Source organism: Peromyscus californicus, unplaced genomic scaffold (genome assembly GCF_007827085.1).
Source record: "Peromyscus californicus insignis strain IS unplaced genomic scaffold, ASM782708v3 Scaffold_7__1_contigs__length_154581171, whole genome shotgun sequence".
NCBI lineage: Eukaryota > Metazoa > Chordata > Mammalia > Rodentia > Cricetidae > Peromyscus > Peromyscus californicus.
Genome location: NW_026294595.1, coordinates 57,239,750 through 57,260,250, shown reverse-complemented (window position 1 = coordinate 57,260,250; position 20,501 = coordinate 57,239,750). Strand labels below are relative to the sequence as shown.

General features: G+C 38.5%; 1 protein-coding gene across 7 annotated transcripts in view; it reads left to right on the top strand.

Annotated features, from left to right (window-relative positions):
- Positions 1-20,501, top strand: part of Pde1a (phosphodiesterase 1A) — a 279,670-nt gene that overhangs the window by 183,020 nt on the left and 76,149 nt on the right. For all 7 annotated transcript variants that reach the window (XM_052726280.1, XM_052726274.1, XM_052726276.1 and 4 more), the window contains one exon: positions 14,847-14,960. In XM_052726280.1, coding sequence (XP_052582240.1) covers positions 14,847-14,960 — 114 coding nt within the window. The remainder of the gene's footprint in view (positions 1-14,846; positions 14,961-20,501) is intronic.

Here is a 20,501-nt window from a genome sequence, read left to right as displayed (position 1 = left end):
TTAGCAGGCCCAGATGAGTAGCTTTCTAGCTAATTGGCACTTATCTATCATGTATTTGTGTCACAGTATTGATTGATACTTATCCATCATTTATCTGTGTGACACTTATCCATCATGGATATGTATTATAGTATTCATACATTTATCATTTACTTGTCATATTTTAAAATTATAATTTTTCTTTCAGACATGTATTATGGGAAGCCTACCCATTTGTCTGTGGGTGGCCCACTCCCACTATTTCCCCAGGGTACTCTTGAGGAGGGAGGAGTGAGAAATATTTAAATAGAAGGGTAGAAGAGAGAAAAACATATAGAAACACAGGATAGCCTAGGAAGGGCCTGGATCATTATCAGCTGGTTCTTTCTGTATTGTCTAAAGGGCCTTTTATAGGAATGCCAAGGGATAGAGCAAAGACCTCCCCCAGCACAGCCAAGTGCAGACCCTTCCAGTCACCTGATAGCCACACAGGTGGTCTAGCAATCCTCTAATGCAGCCCTGCTGGGTAAAGCAAGCTCATATCTCACTAGGAAACCGTTGTGGGCCTCCATAATGTATACAACGAAATAGGATCATATATACTCCCCATTTTCTTTCTTCAACTTTTCCATGTCCCACTCCTAACTTCATTTTTAATTTTTGATAACTCACTGGTTCCAATTAGTGCTGCCCATACTTGGCACATTTATACTTTACCAGTAATACATAGGTGTTGATAAGACTCTGAGCACACTATGAGTATGCACTTTGAATATTGAGTAAGCAAAGTTCAGTAGAGTGCTCATTTAGTATATTTATTCCCAGCACTATAAAAAAGTAAAATATTCTAATATAAATATACAGACACATAAAATACTAGTAAAGCAATTTTTTAAAAATATAAAAATGAATAAGATCTATAGACATTAAGGGCTTTAGATGTTCAACTTTTGCAAATTTAAGCATGAAGTAGAGGTCAGCACAAGTAACTAAAGAAAAAATATCTCCAAAGTATTTACAGGTGATATTTATGAAGCTACCTACACATGGGAAGCACTTCCAATATTTGAACATTTGAAAAACAGCTTCTTACCTCATTATACAGATATTCAGCACTAAATGAATGTTTTCAGATTATTATGAATATTACTGTTAACATAAATATGTAATTTTATGAGTCTGTGTGTGCTGTATATATGTAGCATATGTCTGTGCATATGTGTCATATATACCTATAACATATGTGGGGGGGGGCTGGTGTATGCATATGGTGTGTGTGTGGTGTGTAGGTGGAGAGGCCACATGAGAACATCAGAGGACGTTCTCTATTACTCTTTCTGCTTTATTCTGCCAGTGATGGGGTTACCAAGTGCATGCAGCAGTTCCTGGCTTATTATGTAGGTGCTGGAATTCAAACTCAGGACTTCCTGCTTGAGCAGCAAGTACTTTGACTCACTGAGTCATCTCTGCACTCCTGAGATCTGTTGTCTTTGGAACTGTAAGCATTAGCCATGCTTCTGAGAACTTGTTTCATGTCCAGTGACTCCAAAGAATATCTGGGGAAAATTAACCCAATGAATATATTTGTGTGTCAAACCTCAGGCACAAAATATGATTAAGAGAGAATTTAAGAAAAAAAATCTCCTAAATGTCAGAATTTAAATACTATGAATAGACAAGTAATCATTATGTCAGAAGCGCGACACAGCGCCCCTCAAACCCAGTACTGTTTTTCTCGAGGGTTGTCAGCTTTCTGCACTTGTGTTATTGTGAGATGCTTCCTTACGGCTTTTTGGTCACCATTTTCTACACCACACAAGCTATGTTTTAAACTATCATCGAATCATAATCTGAAGTAAACACTTTCTATTAATGCCCAATCTCCCTGGAGTGAGTTGGCATGTTTTGTCAATTAAAAGTTTAAGATTGATAGCCACAGAGATAAATAATGACAATTTAGGACTTCAAAGTGCTCAAAATTCAGAGGCCTGTCAACCCTGTAGATATGTAACCGCAGCACACTGTGGCCTGTGCAAACCCAGCTATATGTGGCCCAGAGAGCACTCACACAAGAGAGCTGATTATGCACCAATAGGTAAAGCGGAATTGCTAAAGGAGGAAAGATGTCATCTGACTTTTCAAGGTTCACCAGTAAGTTTTCAAAGTCTTCCAGGTGTAGCTAGGCTGGAAAATTTTCTACTTAAATCTCTGAAGACAAAGGGAACCTGAAGAGTTTTGTTTCAGAGGAATGTGTGATTTATTAATATTATACCAGAATTGCAAAGTATTTCTGTACAGTGGCTGGCATGTCAAAAGTTTGCAAGAACAGTTAATGCCAACTTTATTACTAACATGGTATTGTGAAGGAACAGAATAAAAATTTAGATCTACATCTGAAGACAATGAGCTACAATAACACTATTTAAACAAATACAAGATATTAAGAAAGGTCTTTTTGTGGTTTAGATGTCTGGAGTTTGGATTTGTTTGTAATAGTATGGGGTTTGTCTTTGTTTTGGTGTGGATTTGTTCTCAGACAGGGTCTCATATAGCTTTTGAACTTGCTATATAGCTGAGGATGGCCTTGAATGCTAATCCTCCTCTCCTCCTCCCAAGTGTTATAATAACAGTCACGGACCACTATGCCTAGCATACTATGTTCTGAAATTTTTCATTTAAGTAGAGTGCAGTAAGTTTGCTCTTCTTTTGTACTAAGATTTTTCACTGTAAATCAGAATAATTCAGTTTAATAAATTAAAGAAAAGGCTTTGTTCCAGTCTGAAAACTTAACTCTTTCCACTTTATGTGAAAAATAGAATTCCTTTGATAAAGGTCCTAAATTGTAGGAAAATGCACAGTACAGACATTCAATTCAGATCCCCAAGCTATTTGGGAAGTGAAGAGGTTACACCAGAGTCAGCTAAGCAGTTCCCTGGGCATCATGTGGCCAAGGTCAAAACTGGTTTCTAATACACTAAAACATCTCTTACACCATCAACGTAAAAAATAAACATGGACAGCAGAGGGGAGAGTCTTCAGAAATCTAGAGATACAATACAGCTTATCTATACCACTGCTATATATGCTTCAAAGGAAATGAAAGTCTTTCTGCCCAAGAAATTCCTGTGCTCCTATACCCACTGCGGAACTATTCACAGTAACCCAGACAGTGAACCAACCATGAGGTCAATTAGTTGATAAAGGAAACGTGCTGCACCTGAAGCATGAAAGATTATTCAGCAATAAAGAAGCAGACCTCTGGTCGTTTGAAGCAGTGTGGAGAGACATGAAAGACATGGTAGGAAGTAAAACAAGCTTGACATGGAAAGATAAAGGATGCTCAAAAATGGGTAATGAAGTACAGATAGGAGGGATAAGTTCTAACGTTTTGTTGCAAAATGGGTTACAACTATTTTTGTTCCACAAAGACTAGAACAGGGGAGTTCAAAAGCTCCCAACATGGAAAAATAACAAATGTCGAAGGAGATAGAAATTCTAGATATTCTGATTTGATTATTCTATGTTGTATTATGGTGTTGTCACATTGTATATAAATGCACACTTGTGTATCAATTCAGAAGAATAACTACATATTAATAGTATCTTGGATTTTCCTTCAACGTTTTAGGGTTTCCTTAAAATTTCTTAAATATATTTAATATTAAACTCAAAATTTTAAGGCTATAGTTTTGGGAACTGAATTGAGTGTTCGTTGGAAGCACTGAAATATTTTTTTCCTTCCCATCAATATCTAGTTGCTAAGTAAGATTTTGGCTCATTAACCTAAGCAGTCATCGAGAGAGAAAATTTTAAATTCTTGCATACCTTTGTTAGTTTCACTGCCCTAGCATCTGTCACTGCCACTGATTTCTTTAATTTCCTTGCTGTGAAAACATGTGGTGAGCACAACGTTCACTGAGTATGCAGTTATTTCCCTTTCTTAGCAGCATGTGCTCAACATCTGGTTCTTTCAAAGACCTGGTTGGTTATCAACATTCTGGCTGGCCTCTCTTCTGTGTGGTTACCATTCAGATTGGTTTCTTGGAATTGCTTTGTTGTTTTATTGTATCACTCTCAAGTTATTGCAAAGCCATTTGTTCCACAAGCCTGTGTTAAGTCATTTTTTTAAAAGCCATTTTCTTTTAAATACCCCTAAGTAGAGAACTCATTATGACATTTTCAGCATGATTTTTTTTCCCTAGGAGACATTGTAAAACCAAATTGCAGTAGGAAAATCACCATAAGCATTATAGAACACGAGGGAGTATCACACCTTCAAAAACACTGCAGCCACTGATGAGAAGGAAAAGTCACACTGAAATCTGCAAAAGAAAATGACTCAAGCATCCTAGAGTGCAGGACACGCTCTTTAGTTTTCATAGTCTTGTGGTGAGTCAGAGAGATAAGTTGAAGAGCTACAGGACTGTTTAAAATAAGAAGACTGAGTCTTCAGTTCAAAGCCGGATAACTACACTTGAACTTTAAATTATGCTGTAATTCTTCACTTCTTAAACCCCTCTGTCATTCTTTCTTGCTATGGTGATAAACAATCTATAGTTTTACTCAGTACCAAGTGGTCCATGTCCATTTGCTGCTATAAACTGTTTGATCATTGATATTTTATTCAGTTATGTTGAGACTTCATGAAAACATTTTTTGTTGTTTTTGCCTATTGGCACCATTATTGTTATTATATTATTATTATTATTATTATTATTATTATTATTATTACTCTTGGTCAAGGAGCAAGAAATGAACATTTTTCTTTCTGGATAAAGATAATGAATTGTCACACATACCTGTTTTCTTTCCAACCTGAACCCTCCTATCCAACTAAAATTATAGTAGAGATAGACCTTTATAAAAATGAAAGTGAACAAAAGAAAAGTAATTGGAGAGTGATGTTTTAATGGCATTTGAGATATGGTATATAATCAAGAAGAAAAGCAGTAGCTGTCAATGGAGCACAGCAATCACGTGGGAGACTCCCCAGCACAGGATAACTGAGCTTATATAGCTTCAGAGAAAATGCTTCCCAGCTTACAGTACTCTGTCAAGCTATCAATCAAATGAAAGAAAAGAAAATAATATATTTTTAGCATTCAGAGACACAAGGATTTGTGTCCCCTGCACATTTTGTTAGAATGTACCAGAGAATGTGAGCTTTAAATCAAGAGAGGGGAAAACTGAGAAAGGAGCAATTCACTGCCACAAAAAATGTGGACCTGGGAAGGTTCAGAGTGGGCACTGCACTCCAGAACGAGAGAGCAGTGGGCCAAGAGAAAAGGAACTCGAAGACAGAACTCTTCAGAATGAAGAATTATTGATTGGTACCTAGGGGATGTGATGGTTTCCATGGGCAATGTTGATAGATGTAGAGAAAATGATGCTGGTAAATTTGAAGTAGTTGATAACCAGCTAGGAGCGATAACAGAATCTGGGAATGGGGCTGAAATCACATACCAGTCAGCTATGCAATGAGTTAGGTCTATGAGAACTTCAAGGCATGTTTTGTGGGCATCACATGGGCAAGGTAGAATGGGGCAGACAGGTAAATACCTAAACTCTTACCCAACAAGAACACTGGAGTCAAAGGACAAGGCAGATTGCCTGTCCCAATGGCATTGAGGAGTCCTACAGCCCAGGCACCAGAACATCCTGAGCCACTGCACAGACGAAACTCCCCACAGTTACCAATGTGGGGGCTCCTTATGGTCCTGGTTGTCTTGTCACCTGTCACTCCAGGGATCAATTCTGATAATTAAGTTCTTGATTTTAATAAGCAGAGCTGCTTTGTTTTCCTAGTTAAACCTTGCCTGGATCATTTGAGAGTGTTCTCTTCCCTTCTTTCTGTTAAACTACACAGAATTTGCCACTCAGAGGTTGATAGTGACATCATTTTCAAACCTACTGTTGTCAATGTCAACAAAACAAAACAAACAAACAAAACTAAAAAAACTCTTAAAAGAACCTCAGGAAGGAAGAATCATTTGCAGCAATCCTGAGGCACTGTAGATGTAGAAACCACATTGCTAGTGAGGTCAGGGGGCGGGGGGGGGGGGGGGCAGAATTATGTAATATTCAACAAGAGTAGTGGGTTAATTTTGTCTTGAAATCCATATAATAGAACAAAGAGAGAGAGAGGAGAGAGAGAGAGAGAGGGGGGGGAGGGGAGGGAGGGAGAGAGGAGAGAGAGAATCATCTAAAGTAGAAATTAAAAGTTTTGTTGTTGCTATTGGCTTTTTTCTTTTTTGTACTGTCCACAAGAGCCTTCACAGTAAATGCTACCCTCCCTTCAAGCTGTGCTGGATTGCTGCCTATGCTAGGAATTGCATCTCTGGGAAAAGCCTAGGCTTTCAAGAGCTTCTTTAAAAGACTCAATTTTCTTCTTGCTAAGCGTCAAGTGTAACAGAAAGACTTCTATGCTTTGGGTACTATTATGGAAATGTTTCTGTTTATCGGGCTTTCTTATGTACTATTATAATTGGAAAAATTCCATGTTGATTTTCTTTCTGTAGTTTTATTTTTTTGTGTGCATGTTTCTCTAAAAAAAAAAAAAATCTATTTTTATATGATTTTCCTTCTCTGCTGGGGTATTTTTAAAGCTTGTTGGTACGTGGTTTTGCATTAATTAAATGTTCCAAACCACTTGCTATGTTTGTTTCTATCCCCCCAAAATTTGGATGGTGACATCTAATCCTCCTACTTTCTAAGTTGATGGTATCTGGAGGAGGAGCCTGTGGGATGTGAGTAGACCTGAGGCCATGATGCTAGTAAGTGGAATCTGCCTTGCTAAAAGAGGCCTTTTAATAAAAACTCATTTGCTTTTTCTGCCAGGAGAGGTACCATGAAAAGAGGGAGAAAACTCAGGGATTATAGCTGGAAAGCTTTTTTCTCCAGGTCCCACCAAGTCCCGCCAGTCCTGGAGCCCACTTATAAAATAAACATACAGACGCTTACATTATTTAAATTGCTTGGCCATTAGCTCAGGCCTATCATTGTCTAGCTCTTATTCTTATATTTAGCCCATTTTTATTAATCTATACTTTGCCACGTGGCTTGTGGCTTATTGGTGCCTTATATCTTCCTTGTCCTGGCAGCAGCTCCAGGGAGTCCTGTCCTCCACCTTCCTGTTCCCTCAATTCTCCTCTCTGTTAGTCCCGCCTATACTTCCTGTCTGGCTACCAGCCAATCAGTGTTTATTTATACAGAGCGATATCCACAGCACTTCCCCTTTTCTTCTTTTTCAAAAAGGAAGGTTTTAACTTTAACATAGTAAAATTACATATAACAAAACAATTATCGAGCAAGAATTACAGTTACAATATCTAGTCTATTTGTATTTGGCAAGATTAAAGAAGATATCCTATCTTATATTTGTGAGTTTAAGGTTTTATATCTAACTTATCTTTTATCATAACTAAGGAAAATTGTAAGTATCTAGTCTTCAACCACATCAAAGACCTCAGAAGGATATAATACTACCTGAGAAATGGGAGAAGGATGCAAGCAGGGATAGTCTTGCATTTGCAGAAGCTAGCCTTGGATATGCTGAAGGACTCAGCCTCCAGAGCTCCAAAACTATGAAGAAGGAATTCCTCTTATCAGCTACCTACCACATGCTGTTTTGTGATTTTAGCTGTCGTTCTTCACTATCACATGCTTCAGGATCCAGTCTATGCCATAGTGCCACCTATAGTGGTCTGGGTCCTTATTACATCCATTAACAAACCTCATAGACATGCTCATAGACCAACCCATCTAGAGAATTGCTTGGTCTCTTGAGACTATCTTCCCAGGTAATTCTAGGTTGGGCCAATTTGACTCCTTGGCAAGTCATCTAACACACCTCACCATTTTCCAAAGCTGTGAGGTAAATCTGCTCTTGTCTTCCTTCTTGTGCTCTTTGTCCTTATCGTTAGTTTCTATCTTCAAATCTTTTGTCATATTAGTGAATTTTCAGTGATGAATAGTAATAAAGATTTTTAAAACTATCTACCATGTTGAATTTTAAATAATAAATCCCCCTTTGTCTATTTTCTTTTTGTTTGATTTCAAAAATACACCAAAAATTTCCTGGTTTGTTTTTCCATCAGCACCTCTCAACAACACCCTTTCCCAATATCAGGTTCTTCCAATGTGAGAGAGTCAATTTGCCTGTGGATTTCTAGCATTCCTAGATTATCTAGCATTTCCTAGGTGGTGGCTCAGTCCAGGCATTTTATGGGGTTTCTTATCCTTTCTAACACTGCCATTGGCTAGATGCCAATCACTACAGACAACCTAGAAAACAGCTCTCTAGTCAATATTTCTTTCTGTGAAGCAGTGGAAGGGGGATTGTTGTTTGTATTTTCTTTTACTCTAGTCCTGCATTGGGCGCCAAAATGCTTTTCTTTGTTTTTGCTCTTTTGGGGGGCCTGCTACTCAGCTCCCAAATAACTTACACATGGGGAGGCTTATTCTTAATTATAAATGCCCAGGGTTAGCTTGGGTTTTAGCCCAGGGTTTCTTGCCAGCTTTTCTTAGCTTGCAGTTATCCCATCTACCTTTTGCCTCTGGACTTTTTCCTTTTCTTCTATATATCTTACTTTCACTCTTACTCCGTGGCTGGCTGGGTGGCTGGGTAAGTGGCTCCTAGCATCCTCCTCTCCTTGTCATCTTGATCTTTTTTCTTTTTCTCCCATATTTCTCCTTCTTTTATTCTTTCTGCCTGCCTGCCCCGCCTATCCTTTCTCCTGCCTCACTGTTGGCCATTCAACTCTTTATTAAATCATTAGGTGTTTAAGACGGGCAGAGCAAGACAGCTTCACAGAATTAAACAAATGCAACATAAAATAATGCAACACATCTTTTCATCATTAAACAAATTTTCCACTGCACAAACATGTGTAACATATCTTAAAATAAAATTCTACAACAGGGGATGGAGTAGAGAAGGAAAACTCTCTCAGCCTTCCTGCCACTCCAGTCTTCTCAGTGAATTCACAGGGCTGCCCTAAACATGCCTGGAAAGAATGATGTTGTAACAATGTATTGTAGGTGGTAGGCTAAAACAGATTCACCACAGGCAACGTGAGACGTGATTAATGGTCTTCACACTTATACAGTATTCACAGATGCATCCAAAGTTATGTGATCCCTCCGATTTAGTGGCATGGCACCTTAGGGATGTCTATAGACCTGAAGCATCAAGGAACAGAAAAGTAATGAAATTCAGAGAAAGGAGAATAGCACAGCAAGGAGATGGAATAATTAAGAGACTGAAAGACAGACAAAGATGGGGGACGGGGGGGAAAGGAGAGAGAGAGTCTGAAAGAGAACTCTGTAGGTTCCTCTGCAGAAGAGGAGAAGAAAAAAAGAGGAAGTGAAAGAGGAGGGGAGAGAGGAAGGGAAGGAAAGGAAGGAGGGGAGAAGGGGGAGGAAACTCTGTAGGTTCCTCTGCAGAAGAGGAGAAGAAAAAAAGAGGAAGTGAAAGAGGAGGGGAGAGAGGAAGGGAAGGAAAGGAAGGAGGGGAGAAGGGGGAGGAAAGGGCGGAGGGGAGGAGGAAGACTCCCCTCCCAGGGAGAATGAACAAGTGTCATGAAGCTCCAACTCTTCTCCCTCCCTTCTACTTCCTCTGATCCTCCGTGCTTCTGATTTACAATTTAGTATCTTTCCATAGGTCAGGCTCAGAGTGTAAGGAGCATAATAGAGAGCCAAAGAGACAGGAGGGACCAATGATCGAGGTATTTAACAAAGTACAGCTGAGCTGAGTGGTAAATGAGTTCTCTAACGTCCAGGAGAATGACATTTAAGATGTTAAGCTGCTCTCCAGCGCAGCTGTAATGAGTGTTCCCTATTCCTAGCCTGTCTCCTTGATTTGAGTAAATAACTCATTATTAGGTGAAAGTCTCTGGCTCTTCATTAGGACAGCTTTAGATTTTAGGATATATTTATTTAAACCATAGTGTTTCAGAGCTGTTAACAGTGACCAGGTGTAGATGATTAGTTCTGTCTGTCTTAGTATTATACCGTTATACAGTTTTTTTTTTATTTTGTTTGTTTTGTCTCCAAGGAGAAAGGAGTGGATCTTGAAGGCTTTTCTAACTATCTCTGGACTTAAAAGGGAATTCTTCTTTTACATGCTGGGAATTATGCAATGCCTATTTCTGTGAAACAATAAACTAATATCCCTTGAAGTAGTGATAAATACTTTACTAACTTGTCATATTCTTAAAGGAGAGGAAACGTTGGATATAATTATAGACATTAAAAAAAATCCACTCCACTGAGGGCAGGTGCTTTGTGCTCATGGTTCCTATGTCTCTTGACTACCAGTGCTTTGAAAATAATGAGGAAATGTTGTATCTGAATTGGACACGCACAGGCTTTCCTCTCTGTCATTATACCCTAAAGGATAGGGTATAGCATCTACTTACACACTATGTATACAGCATTAAGGATTACAGGCAACTTTCACCGATAGGAGGCATTGAATAGGATACACGACAAGACTACCCTAGCTTATATAGGATTTGAGTAGCCATAGATTTGGGTATCTGTAAGGGTCCTAACCTCAATTTTCCATATAGTGAGAGATGACTTACACTGTCAATAGGATTATTTCATTCCATCAAATGGAAGTTATAATCATATTTAAATGCATTTAAGACTAATATTATTTGCCATGCTGCTTTATTATACACATTTGAGGTGTAAAACACACTACTTACACACATGTATAAGTACATAGCGATACAATTATTACAGTCAGAAAAAGGAATGCATCCATCTTCTTACATACATTTTTTTTCTTTAGGCTGTGAAAGTGCCTGAAATCTATCCCTTATTAAATTCCCAGGATACAATTCGATGTTATTGCATGTAGTCCTCACAAAGCACAGTAGTAACCCATTGGTTCCACCTTTTTCTCTTTTCTTAAATGTTACAAATTTTTTTAGGGAACTGTAGAGCCCATGACTCATCATTCACCAATACTATGGCAACATGGAAAAAAGTATCTGAAATGGCTTTGGGGTCCTTGTTGTTACTTTGTGTTGCTTTAGTTTCGCAGGCGGGTGGGACTTCCTGAAAGTGGCACTGTAGCTCTTGTCCTGACAGTTCAGTGTGACTTCATGCTGCCCTTTGTGTGTCCATATGTAATGTGAGCATTAGCATCCATTATCGAGTTTCTTTCAACTACAGCACTGCTCTGTTGGTTCTTAGGGAAAGGCTATTCTGACGTACATTCAATTTTATCCATTTCTTCTTGAGATTTAGTAGTTTGTATCTCTCCAGGTTCATTTTATGAGCTGTTGAATTTACTAGCATAATATTTTCATGATTTTATTTTAATAGCTATATTTTAACAGACTTGTTGATCATTTTTGTCATTGTTGTTGTATTGGCGTCAATATTTGTCTTTGTTTTCATTTTATTATCTTTCAAAGAATTAGGTTTCATTATGGCATTTTCAAACAAAATGTTCACGTTGTATTTCTCTCCTCCTCCTCCTCCTCTCTCTCCTTTGTGCTTTCCCACCCCCAGGAGCATCCTTTCTGCTGCCATTTCACCTATGATCTTGTGATTCCTCTCACACACACTTTCTCAACACTTCATTATTGATACATGTTTCTGCCTCTTCACATGTCTGCTATATATGTGACTCAGTGTCAGAACAAATAAAAGATAGTTCAGTGTGTGTGTGTGTGTGTGTGTGTGTGTGTGTGTGTGTGTGTGTAAGGAATAGGTAGTATGGTTTGGTTTCTAAGTATAGACATAAACCTTCAGAGGTTTTATGAGATAGGTATTTTCCCAGATATACTTGGTAGCCTAGTTAAAAAAAAAACAGAACATAAATGATAATGATGATAATGATAATGATAATGATAATGATAGTGGTGGCACACGCCTTTAATCCCAGCACTCGGGAGGCAGAGGCAGGCGGATCTCTGTGAGTTCGAGGCCAGCCTGGTCTACAAAGTGAGTTCCAGGAAAGGCGCAAAACTACACAGAGAAACCCTGTCTCGAAAAATCAAAAAAAAAACCCAAAACAACAACAACAAAATATTCTAATGAGTGGAGGGCTTGAATACAATTTTGCATCTGTTTATAGCATAGTTTTAAAATTTATTCATAAATATTCTTATATACATATTTACATGTTCATTCAGTAATAAATACTTTATACGTCAGTGGTGGTGGCACACGCCTTTAATCTAGCACCCAGGAGACAGAGGTGGGTGGATCTCTGTGAGTTCAAGTTCCAGGCCAGTCTGTTACACAGGAAAATCCTGTATCAAAAATGAAAATAAATAAAAGAAATATTTTGTGCTTATATTCAAAAGAGGTGAAAAAAAGGAGTCTAAATCATCCCAAAATACATATGTTCTTCAGTCTTTTAGGGTAGAAAATATTTTTGGTTTTAAACTTTCCTCATGTTCCTGATGTGTCGGCATGCTCACTGTACATATACTACAGCTTTTCCTGTAACCGGGTACTGATAGAGTGAGTCCCTGGGGACCACTCGGGCGTCTGAGTTAGGAAGCCCACATATGGGTAACTTTCTGTACTGTGTTGATTGCAATACTACTCATAAGAGCCAAAAACTAAAACAATTTCAGTGTCCTGTCTCAATGAATAAATGAGGAAGATATGGTACATATATATTGGAATACTCTTCAGCCACTAACGATCGTTATGTGGAAAATTTACTCTTTGTAAGATATTTCATAGAGCCAGCTACAATCAAACAGGACTCAACCACTCTCACAAGGAGAATAATCTGTGATAAATATTTATACTTATCACATTAAATATAGCACAGAGAAATGGAAGTGAAAAATCCCTGGTACTTTCATAAATAAAAGGCAATTTGACAAAATTTAAATTTTGTGGGCCAAAAATTTCAGAATCCTTTACACGTTAACTTCATTATCATCACATTCAGTGTTTCATAAGGCCTCAAAGCTAGGTATACCATTTCCTTCTTTTTTTTTTTTTCCCGAGACAGTGTTTCTCTGTGTAGCTTTGCGCCTTTCCTGGAACTCACTCTGTAGCCCAGGCTGGCTTCGAACTCACAGATATCCACCTGCCTCTGCCTCCTGAGTGCTGGGATTAAAGGCGTGTGCCACCACCGCCCAGTTTTAAAAATGTGTAGCCCAGGGTGGCCTCGAACTCGTGATCCTCCTGCCTCCACCTCCTTCAGCAAATCCTACTAGCCTGCACCATCACAACCGGCCATTTCCTTCTTAAATAGCTTGTTAGAGCTGTACTTTCCTTAAGTTGGGCTTTGTTTTGCTGTGCTGACTAGTGGAAGTCATTTACTGCTATGTACAATTCATTTTATGATGTGTCTGCGAGTATTTTATTTCACAAAATTAATGTTGTGAAAGTGTAATAATTCACAGCTCCTCAAGAAGTTTTAATAAAGGTGTGACATTTTCTGTAGAGGAAGTGTTTCTCCAGGTGGAAAAATGTCAACTGCCTTTTGCACAGTTCTCAAATACTGTAAAGCTTGGTATTGGAAATTACCAAAAGTAAACTGTTGAAAATCAAAGTGACCCTATTTTAGTTGGTGCTCAAGTGTAGGTTATGTTCTGCTGTCTCCTTTCAACAGAGATGGACTTAAATTGACTGACAATTTAGGGAAATAGCTAAGTTCTCTTCACTTTGCTTAGCTGTAGCATGTACAGAAAGGGGCATATGATCCTCTGTGCTTAGTGAAAGATGGTGGATCTAGACAAGCAATGTGGCTCCAGTTCAGCTCAGGGAAGCATCTCCAGAAACATGTGCTTTACAATTTAATTCATAGACATTCCCCAAAGTGTCATATTCATATCCAGGTCATTTTTTTTTATCATCTCACTGTATTGGACGTCTATTGCTGCATGGCAATTATCTTCAAATTTGAGGTCTTAAAACATTAATCTTAATCATCTTAGAATCAGTATTAATTAGGATCTAGACCTGTCTTAATTGAGCTTCACACTTTCAAATTCTTCTAAGAATTGGAACTCATGGTCCTGTGGACAAAGCCTAGAGCAAATGTTTTCTCAGATTCACCTTGAAGAACAATTGCAGTATGCTAGTGTTGATTGATGTTTATCACTGTGACAAATACCAGATAGAAATAAATGATTTAAGTGAGGAAGATTTCTTTTGGTTCCTGGGTTTCGATATGTCAGTCCGTTGCTGTGGGCCTGTGCTGAGAAGGAGTATCATAGGGTGAGACACTGGACAGAGGGACACTGGAACCGAGTTGCTCACCTCCTGGCAGCCGGCTTTGCCTTTTATCACTCTCCCTTTGTTGTACAGTGAACAATAGTCAAAGTGCTGACAGAGGATAACACGGCAAGGTCTGAAGAAGCAGAATGATCAGAGATAAAATTCTAGCCCTAAAAGTAAAATCTTAGGAAAGTGTTTTGAACACATTGTCATGAATTTTCAGGGAAAAAAAAAAGACCTTGAATATGGTTCTCACACTACTTATGAACATTCCTAATAGTTCTGAGAAGTAAACATCATTTCTAATGATTATTTTTTGTTTGTTTGTTCTTGTTTTTTGAGACAGGGTTTCTCTGTGTAGCTTTGCGCCTTTTCCTGGAACTCACTCTGTAGCCCAGGCTGGCTTCGAACTCACAGATATCCACCTGCCTCTGCCTCCTGAGTGCTGGGATTAAAGGCGTGCGCCACCACCGCCCAGCTTTCTAATGATTATTTACATTAGAAAGATTGGTTTTAGTTATGCAGAAATGAAAATACCTCTGTTTAATGACCTAGAAGTAGTGACAATTAACTGTTTTACTTAGTTCGTGGTTTTAATATGCAGCCATTTCTACTTGGTTATAAAAATTCTATTCCTCTCTTTGTCTCCCTTTTGTAACTAGACTAAGATGCTTGGTGAAGCAGCTGGAGAAAGGCGATGTCAACGTTGTCGACCTTAAGAAGAATATCGAATATGCAGCATCTGTGCTGGAAGCGGTTTACATCGATGAGACGCGGTGAGCCCTAGCCCCTCCCACTTTCCTCTCTGTTGCTCCTCTTCTCCTCCTCTTCTTCTCTCCTATACTACAAAATTTAGCGATTCTTAATATGAAACAAAAGTCAAAATCTTATTAAAATTTAGAGTTTATTTTCATATAGCTAGTTAACTGGGATGTTATTCCTTTTTAAAACATTATACTTTAGTCCAAATATAGTACAATGGTCAAACAGTAAGTTTATTAAACAAAAATAAATGTCTTGCTCCTTCAGCTTCACCATCTCTAGACTTTTAAATTGCATGAGACATAAGTAGGCTTAAACTAGTTGTCCCTAATATAAGAGTTTCTCCTGTTATCTCATATTTCAAAATTACGAGAAGAGGGGAGTGAGACCCAGAAGATGAATTCATCAGAGCGTGTATGGAGGGCTTCTGAGGTTTAGTCAAGTATCCCATGCCCCAAATCTAGCATCGCAGGGGGCAGTTGGAGAAGGCTTGGACAGGGAGATTTATTTGAAGAGGGTTGTCAACATAGTACCGTGCCTCTTAGCCAAATTCCTTATCCCTCACAACTATTTGTAAACTCAAGTGATTTGAGCAGTTTCTCCTGGTATTCAGAAAACACTGAGGTAGGTTCTTGATTTTTCCCACCAGAAAATGTAAAAGTTACAGGAAAAAGAGATTCAGAGCTAAGAGAATGTGCAGAGGCACTTCCAGAATTCTGGTCAAAGACAAATGGGGGCATTAGGAGAGGTTTCTTGGTGTACCAAAAGAGTATTGATGTTCGATGGTGAAATGAAAGGCTGCTGCAGTGATTGCTCATATGGGAGTCACAGCTGGAACTCCATCAGGGCAGTAATAATTTCTGAGAAAATAAAGGTTCAAGGTATACTCTTGAATTAACTATCTCTGAAGGACCCATAAAAGGTCCATGATAGCATCAAAGAACCAGAATTTTGGAATTTATTATGTAGAGTAACACAAACAATCCATTAAGATCCTTAACCTATAACTCCTCATCCAACCTCATCATTGAACTACCAGTAATAGGAGAGTGAGCAGAAGACAAGGAGTGTGTACATGCCTCCGGGCCGAGGTCAGGCTTGACTTAGGCGATGGTGAGAACTGTTAAATCCGGGATGGGAGTTTTGCCTCTGTGTACTGGACTTCACACACACTGTTATTTAACAGGCAATAAATTCATATTATTATCCATGGTCAGGATCTGGGCAAGGTGTTTTTAGATTCTTAGCCTCTTATTCAAGGAATTGAAATAAAAATTTGTGCTTACCTGTTACAGTATGACTCAAAAGTCAAATATGTGAAGAAATGATTCAGGAAAGTCTAGCTTAGTCCCAATGTTCTCAATTCCCCTACTGAATATCATGTATTCTTCCGGTGTTATATTAAAGTATTTTATTTTGTATTTTTCTCTCCTCCTTTCATGGATATTAGATTAGACCACACATAGGATTTTATTTTACTTGTTTCACTAATCAAGAAATTTGGGGGGTCTAGAATCCCATGTTGAACTTTTATAGGCCCCACAATTAAAATGCCTTTAGTTCTGAGAGAAAGATTCACAGCGAAGGCTGTTTGGCACAGATGATTCTTCCATGGTCATAGAAAGTAATTCCTCGGGTTTAGAGTTATTAAGAGGTGGAAATCACAGGTTCTGTTTAACTTTATGATCTTCCCTGAGTTGTTTGCTTGGGTGATGTTCACCGAGGACAAGTGACGGAGGTGGTCATTCCAAGGGCACAGAGTCAGGTGTGTACTAAATGCCAAGGGTACTCTTAGAGTTTCCTAAGTTTTTTGCTCTTAGGTGCGTTTACTTACTGTTCACAAGTTGGTTGAACTGAGCAGGCCTAAGGGTTCTTCAATCTGCTTTTGACAAGACATTGTATATTACATTTATTTATAAAACATAAGAACTTTAAAATTCAACAATTCTTTGGAGGTTTACAACATCTTGCAGCTTTACAACATCTTGCAGCAAAGTGCTAATTCTTATTTGCCTAAATGTTCAAACTGTCACTTGATCGATGACATGCTACATTTACTCATTCACAGGTAATCTCCTTCCCATGGCAAATATGACTTCATGGTTATTTTGCTAGCTTAGGTATCCATGATCCCTAAGCCATTTAAATATATGTTACATTTATAATGCATTTACATTTGAAAACTACTCTCTAGTAGGGTAAAATGCTCAGCACAATGGTAGAAATTTAACTTCTGTTATCTTATTTATTGGTTCCCCCCAGCAAAATATAACAGTTTCTAACGCCACATTAATTAATTAGTCATGTAGCTCAAGCTGGCTGTAAATTCACCATATGGTTGAATAGGATCTTGAACTTCTGATCCTCACGCCTCACTCTCCTGAGTGCCGAGGTAATAGGCTTGCACCTCCATATCTAGTTTATGTAGTGCTGGGTTTCAAACTCAAGGCTCTGTGCACGCTAGGCAAGTGCTTCACAAACTGAACTAGCCCTGGTGCCCTTCTCCTTTTTTGAAATCCTTCCACAGCATTATGTTCATTAGAATAATATAATGCCTCAAATTTACACCATCTTCTAAAGGCTACTAGCTCTCCACAATATTTTGCAATAGTCAAAGTGATTACTTTCTGCATTTTACTAATGGGAACACTAAAGCTCATTTAAAGAGCACAGCAGCCCTATGAGATAGAAATTCTGTTATTACCATTTTGAAAATAAGGACAATGAATCACAGAAATATTGCATAGCTTACCCAAGAGAATACACTGAAGAGTGCGTTAGCAGCTCTAGCTTTCTTGACACTAGAGATGGGTTATTAACTATAATGCACACCCTCATACCTTTATTTACAGTTGACTCCTAGGTATTTTCAAGGGCTGGAGTGATTGCTTAATGTATAAGAGTACTTGCCTCCCAAGCAGAAGGACCTGAGCTCTGATCCCCAGCACCTATGTGAGAAAGTCAGACATAGCTGGATCATCTGTAACCCCAGTGCCAGATGGGGGCTGAGACAGAGAACATCTGGAGCTTACTGACAGGGGAAGACGGAGAGCTTCAGGTTCAGTGAGGCGCCTATCTCAAGGGAGTAAGGTCAAAAGAACTAGAGAGTCATACCTGATATCTTCTGTCTTCTAGGTGAGTGCAGGGACCCACCTACATACATGTACATACATATACAACACACAGACACACAGAGACAGACAGACACACACACACACACACACACACACACACACACACACACACACACACACACTTTCCGAACTTTTACAGACATTTTGATCACAGATGCTTAGATTCCATGGTATGTGGATAGTATTGTCTCTCATCTTTTCCCAGTTATGCCTTTTTGTCAACATACTATTGCCTTGAACTGGGCTGAAATGGAACATTATGCCCTGGAGAACATCAAATGCTACACACTGGAATTTCGTCTTCCCTGGAAAGCTCATGTCTATGCATTTACCATTGTGCCAGCTGTTAGACCTGAGACCGCCTCTCAATAATCTTTCAATTTTGTGCCGGAAATGTGTACTTAAGGTATTTTGAGCAAAACCATACAAGTGATTTCCCATGCATTTTGTAAGACATGGAGTAGGGAGCTGAGGATCTCTCTGAGACATGTTTGCAGTTATTAACATATTATTTGCCTTAGGAATTCTAGTAAAACAGATTGTATAAAAGAAGGAAGAGTCAGGCAGCGATTAGTTGCTTGTTAATTTATATTTTAAGATCTCCTGGTTTATGAAAATTTGGATCTGGAAATTCTCTCTAGAAAGAAATAATTCTGTGAATGTACAATAGAGATAGTTGAAAATTGGCTAGTCTAAGGAAAAGGTTAACACAGGGTAAAATAGGAATTGCTAGTTAACTAGTGCACACACACTTGCATGCATGCACACACGCACACATGCACGCATCCTTCTTCCTACTAAATATGAGTGACTACAGGGTTTCAGTTAAAACAAATCAAAACAAAAATCTCTCTGTAAAGACGATTTTGGTTAGAAAAATAAAATTTCTGATAGAAATAGAAGCATGACTTTTATGGAGATTATAGTACAATCTCACAGTGGGTTTGGTCATTTGTTAGGTTTTATAAAAGATATTTTCATACGTAAATACCAAAATTTGTGAGTCTTTCAGATGCATCTCTAGAGGCTAGTATTTTTCAAAGTTACACAGTTGTAATCCATGTGATCTAAAAAGAATCCACGTGTTCTTGTTTGGGTTGTAACACAGCCAAGCAAAGTAGCATCCTTGACCTCATGAATAACAGGGTAGGGAGCTACCTTGGGAGGCATACTTTCAAAGATGGACATTGTTCTGACTAATATCTCAAAAACATAACTATTTTATTTTAGTTAATATGAACCAATCTTTATGATTATAATGATTAGAATTTAGAGTCTGGACTTAAGAGGAGCAAGGCATTCAAAGTCAGAATCCTTCACTCAAAACTAAAATAAAGTTACTTAATCTAGAGTGCTTAGCTTTATCACTTATGAAATACAGATGAAGGTTGACATGAGGATTAAATGTGACATAATGCCAGGAAGAGTAAAAGTTGGATTGTAACCATTATTTTTATTACACAGGTAAAATACAATACACTTTGCATGCCTGGTAAATAATACATTGAGATATAGAATTCAAACCTCCTAAAGAAAATGTCAAATAATTTCCTGAAAGCAGTTTGAAGTCTTGGATAAAATGAAGACAACCAGGAAATAAAAGAGATGTACAAAAGGGTGGAAGGAGACTTTCCTGTGGGTATCTACCTGCTGACACATCCTCACTTGATGAGCAGGTCTAACTAAGCCTATGAGTAGGAACTAGCTTGAGATAGGTATACTAAATTGAGACTGCACTGATACCAGTCAATACCAGTCAATCCAAAACGTTGCACTGGCAGACACTGAATGATAGTCAAAGTACCAGGGAGGCTAAGAACCTTGGAATCATTCAGCCCAGGAACTGACCAATGAACTTCCACTGACCTGTCAGATATTGACTGAACATGGTAAGTCACTATCATGTACAGTGATCATCAGAATCAGGAGTGTCACCGAGCTTATGCTGCTGATTGTAGTGGAGGAAGAAGGGTAAACCCAAACATAATTCCTGAGGCCAAGCCTGCTCCCAAAAGGAAGGCTGAGTGTTCCAGAGACTGGAAAACTAGAAGAAAACTTCAAGCAGTAGCAGCAAATGAGAACTAGAGGGAGCAATGTGTGGCAAGAGTTCAGAGTCCGATTTCAAGCCAACCATGACCAGACTTGCACATTTCCTAATTTCTGCTCTCTGGCATGGCTCTCCCTGACCATGATTCAAGATATACCTTCTAACAAGAGATTTTAAGGTAGAAAGCATTAAGAATGTGCTAAATATATGGACACTGAATTGTGACATAGAATGCCAATTAGAGAAGTGAGCTGGGGAATTCTAACCCCAGAATGTCTGATTGTTTCAGCCATTAATAGTTGGAATTCATTTGTTATTTGGATGTCTTCCCCATCTTAGAGATTTTGAGAACGTCCACTGACTAATTACTTGTT